The sequence below is a fragment of the Palaemon carinicauda genome, chromosome 22 (assembly GCF_036898095.1).
Source record: "Palaemon carinicauda isolate YSFRI2023 chromosome 22, ASM3689809v2, whole genome shotgun sequence".
NCBI classification, from domain to species: Eukaryota; Metazoa; Arthropoda; class Malacostraca; order Decapoda; family Palaemonidae; genus Palaemon; species Palaemon carinicauda.
The window spans coordinates 69,092,908-69,110,217 of record NC_090746.1 but is presented as its reverse complement, the minus strand read 5'-3'; the positions used below and the strand labels follow the sequence as shown (position 1 = coordinate 69,110,217).

The following is a 17,310-nucleotide window of genomic DNA, read 5'->3' as shown; positions in this document are numbered from 1 at the left end:
ACTCTGACACTTCAATGTTTTGTGACAGGGAAGCTTCGGTTTCTCATTACGCTGACCCTTCGGGGTCTCGTAACATTATTTACGCTGAACCCTTGGGCTCTTGTAACTTTAGTCGGTCTGACACTTCGGTGTTGGGAAACTTTGTTTTCTCGTTGCGCTGACCCTTCGGGCTCTCGCAACACGGGCTACATTAGGCCTTTGGTCTCTCGTGCCCTTAGTCACGCTGACCCTTCGGGGTCTCGTGACAGAGAAATTTCTGTTCCTCGTTTGTGCTGACCCTTTGGGGTCTCGCAACACAGTTCCCGCTGAACCTTCGGGTTCTCGTGACCGTAGTCATACTTATATGATAGAGAGTTTGCAGACTCTTGTTGTGTTGATCATTCGCACTTGCACAACACAGGCTATCGTGAACCTTCGGGTGAACGTAGCAGTGAGTACTCTCGCCTCACTGAGAGCTCTCACGCGCAAGACCAATTTGGCGCGCACGACCATCCTTATGCACGCACGGCTGATGTGGCGCGCTATGCGCTCAACCAACAGGAAGGAATTCACAAATAGATTCTGAACCTTTAGGTTCTCAGCCGAATTCCTCGCTTTCCGCGATCCAGAGTTTTTTCTCAAAACTCTATGGTCGACCTCCCCCCCTATGCGATGGGTCTTCCAAGTGCGTGACTTAATAAGTCACTTTACACTCCCAGCTGATTACTATGTCAGCTAGGCTGGTTTCGCCAGCACCGATCCTTTCGTTTTCGAACGAACCACCGTCATCTTCCCTCCACCTTCCCACTTCGAGTTGTTTGGTTAGCAGACGGAAATCAGCGGGAAATGAAAACATTCTTTACATTCCAGTTCATTTCCCCTGGCAAGCCTTGCCTGAATGAGACGGTAGTTTTCTCACTAGTGAGAAAGCGTTTGATGGCAACTCCTTCGGGTAAGCGGTCGATGGCAATTATGTCTGTTCTTCTTGAAGTAAACCCCCACATACGAGACTTCACCCTTTTCGGGAGACTCGTTCCTGAGAAGTTTTACAGAACTTCAACGGGTGTTGTTAATCTTCATGAAGGCCGTAAGCCAATAACCGTGAGGTTATTGGCTTGAACTCGAGTTCTACCGTTTGATTGAGTCAGCCTCTCCCGTCATTGTACCCTGGGTACGACGACTTTTTATTCTATCCTTACAGTGTTATTGTCTCGAACAATTAGTCCCAAAGAAACGGTGTTAGCTGACAAAGAACGATAGCAACAGCATGGGCAACTTTTCATTACGTTTATGAACGTTTCAAACCCCGCCCACAGATAATCAGACATCCGTTTCTGTGTAATGAACACTGGGTAGCCCCTCACATAAAGAGGAGGGGTAAACCAAAGGAGAAATGATCGCTTCTATAACTGTAAATTTGGTTTGAGAACATGTGCGCTCATTAAAAAAAAAGATCACAGTCAATGATAAAAAATTCCTTGGGCAATAATGTTGCAATTCGTCGCACATACATTATTCCCGCAACCGGATTCGTTGCAAACGTTTCCTGGAGGCAGAGAATACGCATGCTAGCTAACGCAGATGGACAAGTACATGTGCGTGCAAGCGATATTTCTGCCAATAAGGGCTATATACATCTTGCAATTAGAACTCCGTTTGATTAAGTTGTATAGTTATATCCCTTACTGATACCAGGTTATTCAGTACATTACTTGGTTACTTTCCTGTAACCAGACATATGGCATTTACGTTTTGCCTTCTTCAGGCATTTTTTCCTTTCCCCCGATTGGAAGTCTTAGTCTCCTACAAAGGCTTTGGCTGGAAACTTCTCATAAGCATATCTGTTCCCTAGTAGGGAACATTTAATATAAATGCTAGTTTACCGATCGGAGACAGAGAAGTACGAAGGTTTTTTGTCCTAAGAAGGAGAAACCTCTGCTATGAACGTTTTCAACGTTCTCCAACTGAGTTCCGGACACGACTTTTAAGTCAAACTACGCATGTATGCTTGTGATGCACACAGTTCGGTGTTACTACTCTGCAGTAGACTTATGCATTTTACCCATCCAACAATAGATTGAAGATACGCCAAAATCCCCTCTTGGGTTTGGTTGGATGCGTTCGGTGATTACCGTACAGTCTCCTGTCCGGAAAGCGATCTCTATGGAGATTCGCTCTTATAGCAAAAGCTGTACTGATTAACTGGTTTACCATTTGGTATCGGTCTTATTCGGCCAACCACACTGGATTGGTGGCAGTTAAAGGTAGGACAGGCTGTTCCCCTTCATTGCAAGAACGTGCAAATAGTTACAGGTCTCGACATCATCTCGAGATGTGTTTATTGCTATGCACTCCCCCCCTCACCGCTGGATGATTCGCAGATGATGGGTGGCAGACGAGAGCTTTTGCAAAGAGGCCTGTCTTCTTGTCTTCCCTCTGGTTCTGATGCTCTCTTTAATGCGTCAAAAGAGAGGGGGTGGGGGCATATGCCGCACCATTCCATCCTTGTCCGTTGGCCCGATTCAGAAAGATATCAGCATTCACCTCTCGTAGAGAACCATTTATCAGTATGAAGCCTTAGATGGACAGAGGACAACTAGTCATTCCTGGTACAGGAATGTGCTTGCAAAACTACCCATTTAGTGGGCTCCTAATGTCTTGGAATCATCTTGTATCCAACAAAGTCTTAACTTTGTGAGGTCCCCAACTGTGGTTATGCTCGCAGCGGCCCTGAACTTCAGGCTCCCGCTTGACCGTTCCCCAGTCCCGGAACACCAGGCCCTCAAACAAGATGTATTCCAAGATCGGTGGGGTGGCCTAGAGGTGTTCTTTTTTTCCCCCATTCGGTTTGGTGAAAAAGTCCTCAGCCAAATCACGATAAGCAAGATCTTATCAACGACTCCAATAGCTTCGCTATGGCATCTTGCAGAATGGTTCCCAGACCTTCTGCAGGCCCTGACGGAGTTCCAATACCTTCGCTATGGCAACCCGCAGAATGGTTCCCGGACCTTCTGCAACTCCTGACGGAGTTCTGAGGGATCTTCCTCCACGACACGGTCTTCCAAGTAGCCACATGCTAACACTTTAATAAGCCGTAGCATTGCTTCGACTTCACACCTGGGACAATCCTACATAACCTGTCTCAGAGAGGCCTTTCGCAACGAGTTGCAGAAAAGATGTCTAGGCACCTCAGACACTTTTCAGCGTCGGTCTTCCAGGCGAAGTGTTCGATCCTTTGTGACTGACGTCGTGGAAGGGGATTCTCTCCCATCGATGCCTTTACTTATACAAGTTTGAGATAACTTGTCCCCCGTCGGATCTCAACCTCCTCCTGGGAACGCGGTTCGGGTCCTTCAGTCCCTGAAGGCACCTCTCTACGAACCTTTATGCCAGGCAGCAGATCGCTTCCTTACATGGAAGACGGCCTTTCTACTCACTTGGGCTTTGACCAAGAGAGTTAGTATGTTGTATGATCCATCTTCTGATGTCTCCTACTCTAGGAGACGGGGAGAAGTAATCCTCAGCGGAGTCCCTGAGTGGATTACCAAGACTCAAAATCCGAGTGTGCTGTACCCTAGGTGCGGCCCATTTCGATAAAGTGTCTTTGTTCGGTAACCGAAAACCCATCAACTGGGGTTTTACCCAGTTAGGAGTCTGTGGGGTTACCTTAAAAGAACGATACCAGCTCGCCCTTTGTGTCGGCACTGTTGACCAGCAGGGGGAAGGTAAAGAGGAGGATCTCAAGGATTTCCTTCCTCTCAGGGATCAGAAGGCAATTGAAGTTGCTCTCAATCTAGACCCTCCTCCATCTTAAGACCCAGAGCTCGTTACGTCAGGGGCGTTGCTACGTCCCTGTCGTTCAAGAAACTACTCTGTGGCGCAGATACTTTAGGTGGGCATGTGGAAGCGTCAATCGACCTTCTAGGCCCACTACCTGCAAATACGTAACCCACAAGAACATGGAGACCTTTTCTATCGGTCCTGTGGTGGTCGCACAACAAATGGTCTAAACACCTCCTGAAGGCACCTTGATGAACAAGTAGCAGAGGGTTTAGGGCTGAGGTTACCTGGATTAGTCTGGGGTGAATGAGTAAGAATGACTGGCTCCTTTCCTCCTTTCTGGGGTGAATGAGTAAGAATGATTGGCTCCTTTCCTCCTTTCACCTTCTCCCCTCTGAGAAAAACAGCTCCGCAAGCTACGACTTCATACCTGGAGACTATCCAGTATCTCTCTCAGAGAGGATTTTTGCAACAAGTTGCGATTAGGATGCCTGGATACCTGCGTAAGTCATCAGCCTGCAGTCTACCAGGCAAAGTGGAAAGTTTTCTGTGCTTGGTGTCGTGGAAGAGGTATCTCTCCACTCAATGCCACTATTCCAGCAATAGCGGAGTTCCTCGTGTATTTGCATGAAGAAATGCGCCTACCAGTCTCGGCAGTGAAAGGCTATCGCTCAGCCTTAAGCCTCGCCTTCAGACTGAAAGGAATGGACATTTCTTCATCGCTAGAACTTTCTTTACTCATACGGAGTTATGAAGTTACATGCCCCCTGTCAGAAGTGTGACCTCCTCCATGGAACGTGGTTTGAATTCTCAGGTCTCTTAAGAGACCTCCCTATGAACCATTACGCCAGGCAACCGATCGCCACCTGACTTGGAAGACGGTGTTCCTGCTAGCTTTGGCTTCGGCCAAATGAGTCGGTGAACTTCATGGTCTCTCATACGACATTGCCCATTCAAGAGGATGGGGAGAGGTAACATTCAGTTTCGTCCCTGAGTTTATTGCTAAAACTCAGAACCCGGGAGTAGCGGATCCTCGATTCGACTCCTGGATTTCAAGTCTCCGTACTGTAACAGATGACCCAGACCATCTCTTACTATGCCCATTGAGGAGTTTGAGGCTGTATCTTAAAAGAACAGCCGCAGCCCGTCCTCGTGTGCCTGCACTATTTGTCAGCACAGGATGGACCAAGAGGAGGGTCACCAAGAACTCCATCTCAGCATGGATTTGCAGTGTCATAGACCATGCACTGAATCCAGACCCTCCTCCGTCACATCGCCCCAAAGTTCATGATGTCAGGGGCATAGCTACGTCCCTGGCATTCAAGAGAAACTATTCAGTGACGCAGGTTCTTCAAGCTGGGGTGTGAAAGCGTCAGACCACGTTCACATCCCACTACCTGCAAGACGTGACCCATAGGAGACTTAATACGTTCTCTATCGGTCCTGTGGTGGCTGCACAACAGCTGGTTTAAAACCTCAAACTCCTTATTGGACAAGTAACAGAAGGTTGAGGGCATTGTTACCTGGTTTTAGTCTGCATGAATGAAAAGGTTTGACTGGCCCTTATTCTTTTCTTCATTCTCCCCTCTCTTGGGGAAAGCAGCATCCTGGGTTCTCTGCATAGCTGACCTCAAACCACTGCAGGTAAACCATGCTTCCTTGTGTACCTAGTATTAAGATTAATACTGTTGTGTCTCCATACCCTGACGAGGTGGTATTGGGAAAGTCCTAGTGCACAGTTTTTCCTTCTAAAGACCTCGGAATAACTTTACCAGGACAGTCACACTTCTACATACCTCAACACACAGCGTGCAGCGAGGCACATGCGCTCCTTATTTCTTGAGTGCTGATACACTCAGATAAGGAGCCCTCGGGTAAAAGCCAAAAGCCAGATTGGCTGGGATGTCCACCCTATTAAATAACGTGGTTTGTCTTCCAGTTACGGAACAAATGAAAAATTCGTAGATAATTTGTATTTTTCCTAACTATACAAACCTTAGCTATTTAAGCAAACTTACCCACCAGCCCTATCCCCCTTGAAGCCGTGCCTCCAAGCAAAGTGAGCTCAATCACAGGTGTGTGAGGGGAAGCGGTAGCAAGCTACCCTCCCTACCCCCCGCTAACTAGCGGTGTGGGTAGCTAGCCTAACCCTCGTTAAAACTTAATGGCTTGTCATTTCAGCTACGCCGAAAGTAATACTCCTATTAAATAGCTAAGGTTTGTATAGTTAAGAAATATACAAATTATCTACGAATTTGTAATTTTTCCTAATACAAACCTGTAGTTATACACATTGTCCCACCAACACCTGTCCCCTGATAAGACCTGCCTGCAATAAAAAGTAATCAGAATACACAAGTGTGTGAGTGTGAGAGGGGTGGCTGGGTACCCCGGCTCCCCCTCTTACTCCTTATCGCTAACTAGTGGCAGGGTAGTTCCACCTTGCTAACAATTCTTATGGTTAGTTTCAACTTTGCAGAAAAATTGTCATTTCTCAGCCCACAATTTGCCTTACTGTATATGATGAGCTGCAAGAAGTTTTCATCCACAAGACAATAATCAATGTGGAAGATGGAGTAGGCTTTCCTGCAGAATCATCCGCCGCCTTCTTGGCTTCCCTTCTTTCGTATAAATCTATTCGAATGGAACCTATCAAGCGTGACTTTGGCGTGGATCTTGACTTGGACATGTTCCATGAGATCACCCAATATTTTGCTTAGAGAAGACCATCACTGCCAACTTTGGTGGTCTCTTGGTCGCCTTTTTTTTTTTTTTTTTTTTTTTTTTTTTTTTTTTTTTTTTTTTTTTTTTTAAGCTTTGGAGCTATGGTCAGCGAACGGGCAGCCTTTCTCAAAGGTCGCAAGTTCAATATCATAATTCCAGGTCATCTTCGTTTTGAGTCAGGGACTTCTTTTTGTAGCCAAAAACGAAAAGCCTTTTTAGAGACGGACCCGTTATATCTCGTCTCTATAGTTGGGGAATGACAATCTCTCTCCTTTGTCAATTTTAAAAATATATTTACAGAGATCCACACTGATAAAAGGTAGTTCGTTTCAAAATACCCAGACCAACAAACCCCTTTCTACTGTGACCATCCTCATTTTTTAAACATTTAAAGTTACTGGCTGGTTATATAACAATAGCTTTATTCTTCTGTCCGGCAGAAATTCAAAAACTCGCAGCAATCGCATAGATATGCCAGGTGTACACTAGCACCACCACGGTAGCTAGGCCGAACTTTTCCTCCCAGCACCAGATTTTCTTCTGCCGCCATACTCGCAACATAGAAGGAATTCACTCGTGATTATCTTGGATCTTGAGTATCAGGTAACTTCACGCCTGGACACTAAGTGTAGTGAGCCTTCTAGTCGAGATGTTCTTGATGACGAACGTCTTTACAACTCCCTAGCAAGGAGTCAATCAAACAGACGTGAGGTCGTACGTCCACCTAACAGGACGTCGAGATTCCAGCGGAACAGGACGTCCTGTAAGACATGACATCAAGTGTCTATTGAGACACTACATGAATCATCAAGCACAATGCAACCCCGAGCGTCAAGCAGCTCGTGACATGGTCTTGTACACGTTCCTACCATTAGAGTGCTTTACAAGATGTTACAAGAATTCGTCTCACGAGAGAACCAAGTTGACTTTAGTAGCTCTCTTCTGGTCGTCAAAAGGTTGGTTCACAGAGGTTCTGGAATGGCTAGTGGACATTCCAAGAAACCTGCCATTGAGAATAGATCTTCTTAAACAACTCCACTTGGCAAGAAACCATCTAAACCTCCAAGCTCTACGTCTGACTGCCTTCAATCTATCGAAGAACTCCCTAGATCTGGAGGGTTTTCGAAGGAGGCAGCTAAGGCTATCGCTAGTACAGGAAGGACTTTCACCATCAAGGTTTTACAGTCTAAGTGGGAGGTTTTAGAGAGTGGTGTAGAGCTAAATCAGTTTTCTTCATTCAGTACCTCTAACACAAATTGTAACACAAATTGTCGTTTTCTTCTAAAACCTTAGAAGAAAGCACATTTTTTCTGCCTCGACCTTGAAGGGGTACAGAAGTATGCTGGCAGCTGTCTTCGGACAGGAATTTAGATCTCTCAAATAATAAAGACCTTCAAGATCTTCTCAGATCTTTTGAGACTTCTAAGAAGCGTCGATAAGATTCACCGGCCTGGAATTTAGATATTGTTTTTAAAATTCCTCATGAGTGACAGATTCGAGCCTTTACACTCTGCTTCTTTTAAAGATCTGACCTTGAAGACTTTTCTTAGTAGGTTTGGCAACAGCTAAGAGAGTCGGTGAAGTTTACGCTTTTAGCAAGAATATTGGCTTTAGAAACAGAAAAGCCATATGCTCCTTGCAACTTTGATTCCTGGCCAAAAACAAACATCCTACTCATTCATGGCCTAAATCTTTTGAGATTACTATGCTCTCTGATATGATGAGTGAAGAGTGGAAGAAGGTTATTTGTCGTGTTAGAGCTCTGAAGTTTTATCTGAACAGGACTAAAGATTTAAGAGGCAATTCAGAGGCTCTTTGGTGCGCAGTCAAGAAGCCTGCGCTACCTTTGTCTAAAAACGCCCTATCATTTTTTATAAGGCTTTTAATTAGAGAGGCTCACTCACACTGTGGTGAGGCAGAACTTGAGCGGCCTAAAGTAAAGATTCATGAAGTTAGAGCTGTGGCAACTTCTGTAGCTTTTAAACAAAACCGTTCTCTGCAAAGCATCATGGATACAACCTTTTGGAGGAGTAAACCTGTATTCACCTCGCATTACTTGTAACGTGTCCAGACTCTTTATGAGGACTGCTACACTTTGCGACTATTCGTAGCAACGAGTGCAGTAGTAGGTGAAGGATCTACCACTACGTTTCCCCTAATCCCTAGTTCCCTTGTTCTTCTCTTGGAACTTTTATATATTTTTATGGTTGTACGTGAAGATTGGTCATTTTGTTCCTTGAGAGCGCCCGGAACAAGGATATTAGTTGAGGTCCTGTCAGCATAGAGGTTATTACCCGTTTGACAGCTCCTAGGGATCTTCAGCCCCCTGAGTGGATCGCTGGATCTCATAAGGATAGCAGACATAATGAGGCAGAGAATCATTGAAGTCAGCTTCCTTAAGAGGTACGAACCCTTAAGCTTGTTTTTATTTTAACACTTAGGTGATATTCCAACAATGTCGCTGTCTCTGACCCTCCACCAAGGGTGTCAATCAGCTATTGTTATATAACCAGCAGGTAAGTTTAAATGTTTAAAAATGATATTTTCATAATAATATAAATTTTTGAACATACTTGCCCACTGGTTATATAACTTAAAATCCCACCTTCCTCCCCTCTAGAGACCTATGGGCATGGAAAATCTGGTGCTGGGAGGAATAGTTCGGCCTAGCTACCATGGTGGCGCTAGTGTACACCTGGCATATCTATGCTATTGCTGCGAGTTTTTGAATTTCTGCCGGACAGAAGAATAAAGCTGTTGTTATATAACCAGCGGGTAAGTATGTTAAAAAATTTATTTTATTATGAAAATATCATTTCATGACAATTAAAAGAGCCCATCCTGTACTGGTACCTTACACATGATATGAGGAAAGTCACTACTTAACTAGTGTTTTTTGCTAACATGCAATTTTAGGACATCCAGACTTTTACAGGATGTTCTCGGAATAGTGTGTTTGTTAAGTACTACTTGGAAAAAATAAAAGCAGTACAACATTCATTCATGGCCTATGTAGGCAAAGCCTATGAGGAAGGACCAAATCAGCGAGGTCTTTCAAAAGAAGCAGAGTAATGGGAGATCGGTCAGGCACCCAGCAGTCTCCATCATCTTTGTGAGGTAATAGTCAGACTAGTTAGTTTTACTTCATGACCTGGGATGAGGAGCATCGGTCCCAGGTTGTGCTTGGTTGCAGACCGTTGGTTATGACTAGTCAAGAGTCTACTGTTATATATTTAGACCATGTAGGATTTTATGCTTAGGAGTTTTGATGAGGGAAAAACATTTTACGGGAGGTACTGTGCTGTCTCTAAAAATCCTTCCGCCTCCCAATCCTCGTGCAGGTGGGTGGAGTGCATTCAGTTTGCCTTAATCGAGAATGGTGTTGTGGCCAGTTGATTAAGTAGTTGTTTGGCCGAGAACTTGAACGATGGTTCTTTTCTAACATGACGTGCGTGATGTCACAGGTGGCAGATGATGTGCAGATTCAGAGGTGCTTTGTGTAAGTTCCAATGTTCCTGAACCTAGAGGTCTCCCCTATAATCACTTAAGTCTGTGCTGTGCACCTTGATATCCATGGTCCTAGGGTAGGGAAACAATATTTCGTGTTTGATTTCCTGTTCTAGCCTTGAACAAGAAAGTCCTTGGGAAATGATACAGCACCTTCCCAAGAATAAGTTTTCTCTTTATCAAGACTGTTACAGTATCTCTGTTAAATTTTTTCTTTATTTCCAAATGGTTTCTATTTTGTATTGGGTTGCATTCCCATTTGGATCCCTGGATCCCTTTGGATGCAGCCTTTGGGCTCTTTAATTAAGGTTGAAGCTTGACCGATAACAATACCTAATGCTTTTATTTTGATTTAGGGAAAGAGGGGCATCTTCATAGAACTACAGTATTTTTATTTTAGGTTTTGTATCTTTGCACTTATTGTTTATCTTTTATTTTCATTTTTAGGCTTAAGACATGGATCCTTATGATGAATTGCTGGAAGGCCTTGGAATCGCAACGGAGGTACATTTTCATGCAGGGTTTTGCGCTATATGCTACAAAGGTCTATTCAACGAAAAGCTGAAGCATTGTGCACAGTGTCAGTTGGTCTCTTATTGTTCCAAAGCTTGTCAGAAAGCTGATTGGAAAGAACACAAGTAAGAATAATTATCTTGTTATTATAGGGTTTTTATGATAACTGTCTTGAAGCTAATGTAGTTGTTCAAATTCTGAAGTACAGTACTGTAATTTTTTAAAATACAGTAGTACACAAATCTCAGACAGACCACCAATAAAATGTTATACTTTAGACTGGTGAAAGAATAAACAGAGGAGTCGGATTATAACACCACAGATTTTGTGGTAGATATGTGTGTTGAGCAAGAGATGGTGATAAGTAATAGCTTTTTCAAAAAGAAAGATAAAAATAAGCATACATGGGTAAGAGTGGCAAATGGAAGAGTAGTAGAAAGGGCATTAATGGATTATGTGTTGATAACTAAAAGAATGTTTGGAAGATTGAAAGACGTGCACGTGTTTAGGGGTATGGCTAACGGTATGTCTGATCATTTTTTTGGTGGAAGGAAAATTAGTTGTAGCAAAAGAATGGGGGAATAGAGTAGGTGGATGTAAAAGGGAGGTAGTGAGGGTTGAAGAGCTAATAAAACCGGGGGTAAAAAGTAAATATCAGGAAAGGTTGAAAATGATATATGACGAAGTGAAAGTAAGAGAAACTGGCAATTTAGAGGAGTGGAAGTTAGTAAAAGAAAATTTTGTTGGGATTGCAAGTGATGTGTGTGGAAAGAAGGTTGTTGGAGGCAGCATGAGGAAGGGCAGTGAATGGTGGAATGAAGGAGTAAAGGTAAAAGTGGAAGAGAAAAAGAGGGCTTTTGAAGAATGGCTGCAGAGTAATAGTTTAGAGAAGTATGAAAAATATAAAGAGAAAAATGTGGAAGTAAAGCGCAAGGTACGTGAGGCAAAGAGGGCAGCTGACCTGAGGTGGGGTCAGGGATTGGGTCATTCATATAAAGAGAATAAGAAGAAGTTTTGGAAAGAAGTGAAGCGAGTAAGAAAGGCTGGCTCAAGAATTGAAGAGACAGTGAAAGATGGAAATGGAAGGTTATTAAAAGGAGAGGAGGCAAGGAAAAGATGGGCGGAATATTTTGAAAGTTTACTGAATGTTGAGGATAATAGGGAGGCAGATATAATTGCTGTTGCAGGTGTTGAGGTGCCAGTGATGGGAAATGAGAATGAGAGAGAGATTACAATAGATGAAGTGAGGAGAGCACTAGATGAAACGAGAGTAGGAAAAGCATCTGGTATGGATGGTGTGAGAGCTGAGATGTTGAAGGAGGGGGGTGTGACTGTACTTGAATGGTTGGTGAGATTGTTTAATGTGTGTTTTATGTTGTCAATGGTACCAGTAGATTGGGTTTGTGCATGTATTGTACCACTATATAAGGGTAAGGGAGATGTGCATGAGTGTTGTAATTCAAAAGGTATTAGTTTGTTAAGCGTAGTTGGAAAAGTGTATGGTAGAGTAATGATTAATAGGATCAAGGATAAAACAGAGAATGCAATCTTAGAAATACAGGGTGGTTTTAGAAGAGGTAGGGGTTGTATGAATCAGATTTTTACAGTTAGGCAGATATGCTAAAAATATTTAGCAAAAGGTAAGGAGATGTATGTTGCGTTTATGGATCTGGAGAAAGCGTATGATAGAGTTGATAGGGAAGCGATGTGGAATGTGATGAGGTTATATGGAGTTGGTGGAAGGTTGTTGCAAGCAGTGAAAAGTTTCTACAAAGGTAGTAAAGCATGTGTTAGGATAGGAAATGAAGTGAGTGATTGGTTTCCGGTGAGAGTGGGGCTGAGACAGGGATGTGTGATGTCGCTGTGGTTGTTTAACTTGTATGTTGATGGATTGGTGAGAGAGGTGAATGCTCGAGTGCTTGGACGAGGATTAAAACTGGTAGACGAGAATGACCATGAATGGGAGGTAAGTCAGTTTTTGTTTGCGGATGATACTGTACTGGTTGCAGACACAGAAGAGAAGCTTGGACGATTAGTGACAGAATTTGGGAGAGTGTGTGAGAGAAGGAAGTTGAGAGTTAATGTGGGTAAGAGTAAGGTTATGAGATGTACGAGAAGAGAAGGTGGTGCAAGGTTGAATGTCATGTTGAATGGAGAGTTACTTGAGGAGGTGGATCAGTTTAAGTACTTGTGGTCTGTTGTTGCAGCAAATGGTGGAGTGGAAGCAGATGTACGTCAGAGAGTGAATGAAGGTTGCAAAGTGTTGGGGGCAGTTAAGGGAGTAGTAAAAAATAGAGGGTTGGGCATGAATGTAAAGAGAGTTTTATATGAGAAAGTGATTGTACCAACTGTGATGTATGGATCGGAGTTATGGGGAATGAAAGTGATGGAGAGACAGAAATTGAATGTGTTTGAGATGAAGTGTCTAAGGAGTATGGCTGGTGTATCTTGAGTAGATAGGGTTAGGAACGAAGTGGTGAGGGTGAGAACGGGTGTAAGGAATGAGTTAGCAGCTAGAGTGGATATGAATGTGTTGAGGTGGTTTGGCCATGTTGAGAGAAAGGAAAATGACTGTCTGCTAAAGAAGGTGATGAATGCAAGAGTTGATGGGAAAAGTACGAGAGGAAGGCCAAGGTTTGGGTGGATGGATGGAGTGAAGGAAGCTCTGGGTGCCAGGAGGATAGATGTGAGCGAGGCAAGAGAGCGTGCTAGAAATAGGAATGAATGGCGAGCGATTGTGACGCAGTTCCGGTAGGCCCTGCTGCTGCCTCCGATGCCTTAGATGACCGCGGAGGTAGCAGCAGTAGGGGATTCAGCATTATGAAGCTTCATCTGTGGTGGATAATGTGGGAGGGTGGGCTGTGACACCCTAGCAGTACCAGCTGAACTCGGTTGAGTCCCTTGTTAGGCTGGGAGGAACGTAGAGAGTAGAGGTCCCCTTTTTTTGTTTTTGTTTCTTTGTTGATGTCGGCTACCCCCCAAAATTGGGGGAAGTGCCTTGGTATTTTATCGAAGTTAGATACTGTATCTCATACCCATCAAATAATTGTTCCGATGCTAAATACAAACTTTTTCGCTATTTATTAGTGGTTATACTTTTGGCAAAGTTAGAAGACTAGCCATAAGACATTTACCGAGGTATTACTACCTCACCGCTAGTTACCGGGAGATAGTACCGGCTACTCCGCTCACACACATACCGGTGTTGTCTCGCCACTTTTTCTTTTGGCTCGACGTTCATGTCTCCTCTTCCATCACTGACTGGCATATTGAATAATTGCTTTTTATTTCCAGGTGTGATTGTGATTTCTTCCTGTTGTCATGCGGACATGTTCAGGACCTGAAGGCGCCGATGTACCACCTTCTTGTCCTCGGTCGAGACCGACCCCCATTCATTGGCGGCGTAAGAAGACCTCTAAAAGGGATTCTTCTCCTTCAGGGTCATCCTCGAAGTCGAAGAAACCTGGACTTATTCTTCAACCTCTCGATCTCTTCCCAAAGCTTTTACGTGCTCCGTCTCCCCAGGGGGTTGATCGAGTAGGAGCGTTGACCATCTAACTCCAAGACAGCCCTTAGGTTTGAATGACGCAGTTGCTTCCCCTAGCGAAGTGGCGCTCCACTTTTCCGCAGGACATTCTTTTTCTATTGACAGTTTATTACTGATCTGTCCTTTCCTTGGTGTTGCTGATCCCCTGTAGAAGGAAGATCTTGCAGAGGTGAAGGTGGATCTTCCACCGAAGGGCTCCAAAGTCATTGTGCTGGAGGAGTTCCCTGTTTCTGCTTCCAGTGCTGTGTTGCCAGACCCGAGTTCTCCACCTTCGCCTGCCGCAGTTCCTACTGCCGGAGACTGCGCTCCCACCATGTTCTAAGTACGCTCAGCCTGCGGAGGAGGGCGCAAAGTCCGAGGTAGGTTCTTGTTCCTCTCGGGTCACCTTTCCCGTTGCCGGGTTAGGTCCTTTCAGGAGTGGTCTCCGCCACATGGCACTTTGAGACAGGGCCCGTCTCGTCCTTTTCCTGAGTCCAGGCGTGCTCGCTCCTTCCCTAAGGAAATTCAGACGATTGCGCCTTCATCGCCAGACCGCGCTGTGCTACCCAGCACTCTGCGCCCTCGCCCTTCAGCGTAAACTAGAAACGCCCAAGACAATTCTCTTTATCCAGGGAGATCTCCCCATTCCAGATCCAGTAGTCTTCAGCTCACCAGCGCATTCACTCGCTCCCATGCAATTTGCAACCCAGCTGTTCGTCATTGCCAACCAGAACGAGACCAACCCTTTACTCTTGAGCGCTCGCCACTTCGTGACTACTTACCAAAGCATTGCTATGTGTTTAGTGATTCCCATCGTTCAAGACGTCCTGAATGGGATCTGCATCCCATGCATGATTGCCCTCTTGTGTGTGTTCTGTAGCAGATGGCGAATCAGTCCCTGCTCATCTTTCATCCACAGCCCGTGAGCGCCCAGTAGCGCATAGCAACGTAGTTGCTCGCCATCTCTCGTCAACGTGCAGCCATCTGAAGAGTGTTAGCGTCAGGTACAACATGTCAGCCCAGGTGCGAAGGACAGAACAGTGAAATGCAGCCGACCAGTCCCTTCCACAACTGCTCTGAAGAGACCTGCTCATAAGCCAAAGGAGAGTTTGTCTAGACTTTTGTTTTCTCCAACTCTCTCTTTTAAGCTAGAGTGAGAAGCTATGTCGGTCCCCTTAAGGCCACTTAAGCAACCCTTCTCTCCTTTTCAGATGCTGAAACTTCCGGGAGGAGTTCCCCATTGTAGCCTTCCCAGTGAGGAACTGTTCTCGATCCCCTCCTTCAAGAGGGATATTCCATGTCTTGACGCCTTGGTGAAGGCAGTGAGTTTTGTGATTTTCGCCTCTCTCCCATCGAGTGCACCACCTTCACGTTTTCAGGCCAGCTCCCTTCAGCTCCTTCCCTGAAAGACGTTCCTGATTCCACCAGACGCTGGGAGGACTCGAGACCTTCCCTGCTAGAATAGAGGAGTCCCTTCCTCCCTGGAGGGAGAGCAAGGACATGAAGACAGTTCCAAAGAACAACTCTGCTAGGTCTTCCCTGCAGATCCAGGAGAAGACTCGCAGGGATTCTTCTTCAGCAGCAGTAACATCAGCAAGAGACATTCTTACGACTTCCAGGTACAATTCGACTTCAACCCACTCTGGGCTCCTATGGGTGAGGGCTTGTGGGTGGATGATAGTAAGACTCGAGCAACAAGGACTATCATCTGATGGCCAGTAGACCCAAGTACACCAAAGTGGAGCAGGATGATTCCAACTACGCCTTTTGGCAGGTTCGTGTCTGCATAAGGGTCATTAATGGCCTGGGTTCCTCAAGAGGGTAAAGACACTTCTAGACCATCTTTATTTCACCCAGAGACGTCCCATGGCTAGCGTAGCTTTGCCCTGGTCTATGGGGTTGAAGGGGGCCAGAAAAAAGGTCGTAGTTATCCAGCATTATGAGCTCTCTTCGTGCTGTCGCCTCCTCAAAGCTTCTCCCACCTCCGTTCATTCAGCAGAGGAGGTATTACGAGGTGTCAGATGAGACCCTCCTAGCGTTACCACTAGACCCTGCCATCAAAGCCCTGACGAGAGGGTTCTTGTAATAAGCTTTCGAGTCTCCCGGTCACCTCCGCTGCAGACGCCCTGAACATGGAGAAGTTTGTGAAGTTTGCCATGCAGACAATTTTGTGGCTGGATCTCTGGTTGGAATCAGATGGACATCTTATCAAGACATAGGATTATTCCTTGGAGAGTACCATCAAGTATTGAACCATAGAGTTCCTCACCCATCAGGTAGTCAACTTGTGGGTGCACCTGATTCTTAGGCGAAGCGACTCTGTAATAAAAAAAATTCCATTGGCAGGTTCCATTGTTGGGGAAAGTAAATGGATATACACTGTACAGAGAGAGCTAGGACCAGCGGAGTGTAGAGATAGGTAGTGGCGCGCAACGTTCCCAGTGTAAAGAAACGCAGGCTATTTGAAATCATGGCCTATCTTAAATTTTATTGCAATTTTTATTTAATATGTATTTCATTGTTCTTGGCCATCCCAATGCTGTTGCCAACTATTAGAAATCAAATTCTTAAATGTTGGGTAAACAATCATCACAAAGTGAAAAAACGAAACCGCGATTAACGAGGTCTAACTTTAGCTAACAATTAGCTAGCTGTCCTAATGGGAGACTTCAATGTACCAGTAAACTGGGACACTATGAATTTTACATCAAACACGGAGGGACATGGGCTACTAGAATATGTCAATATTGAGTTCCTCCATCAGTGGGTCGATAAACGAACTAGGTGAAACAATATACTAGATACTGTGCAAACAAGAGAAGAAATTTAGTATCCAGTGTTTCATTAGGCAAAAATATTGGCAAAATGACCACAGAATAGTTAAGTTTCAGGTAAATATTCCTCATCTAACAGAAAGGAGAATTATGAAAAAGCTAGACTAAAGACGTAATTGGATAAAACCGAAGGAAAACACCAAGAACTTAGGATACGACGAAACAGGGAACATGGATACACAATGGGACTCCTTTTTAGAAATATATAAAGAAAAAAGGCCTAAATGTATACTGCATAGAAAAATTTTACAAAGTGGAACTCCACAACCTAAGTTGTTCAGCAGAGGAATAGCCAATGCAATAAGAAGCAGACACGAAACATAAATCAATAGGTCTACAGCCTTCAGTTCATGAAATTTCTGAGTACAAGAAGTTAAGCTGAAAAGTAGATAAACTAGTTAGGAAGGCCAAGATAAAAAAAAGAGAAGAGAGTGGCTTCAGCTAATA

The 17,310-nt window shown here is 44.6% G+C and overlaps 1 protein-coding gene across 2 annotated transcripts in view; it reads left to right on the top strand.

The window, feature by feature from the left end:
• LOC137616532 (putative protein MSS51 homolog, mitochondrial) overlaps positions 1-17,310 on the top strand; it is a 92,424-nt gene that overhangs the window by 51,267 nt on the left and 23,847 nt on the right. For both annotated transcript variants that reach the window (XM_068346373.1, XM_068346374.1), the window contains exon 2: positions 10,438-10,628. In XM_068346373.1, coding sequence (XP_068202474.1) covers positions 10,447-10,628 — 182 coding nt within the window. In that variant the 5' untranslated portion in view covers positions 10,438-10,446. The remainder of the gene's footprint in view (positions 1-10,437; positions 10,629-17,310) is intronic.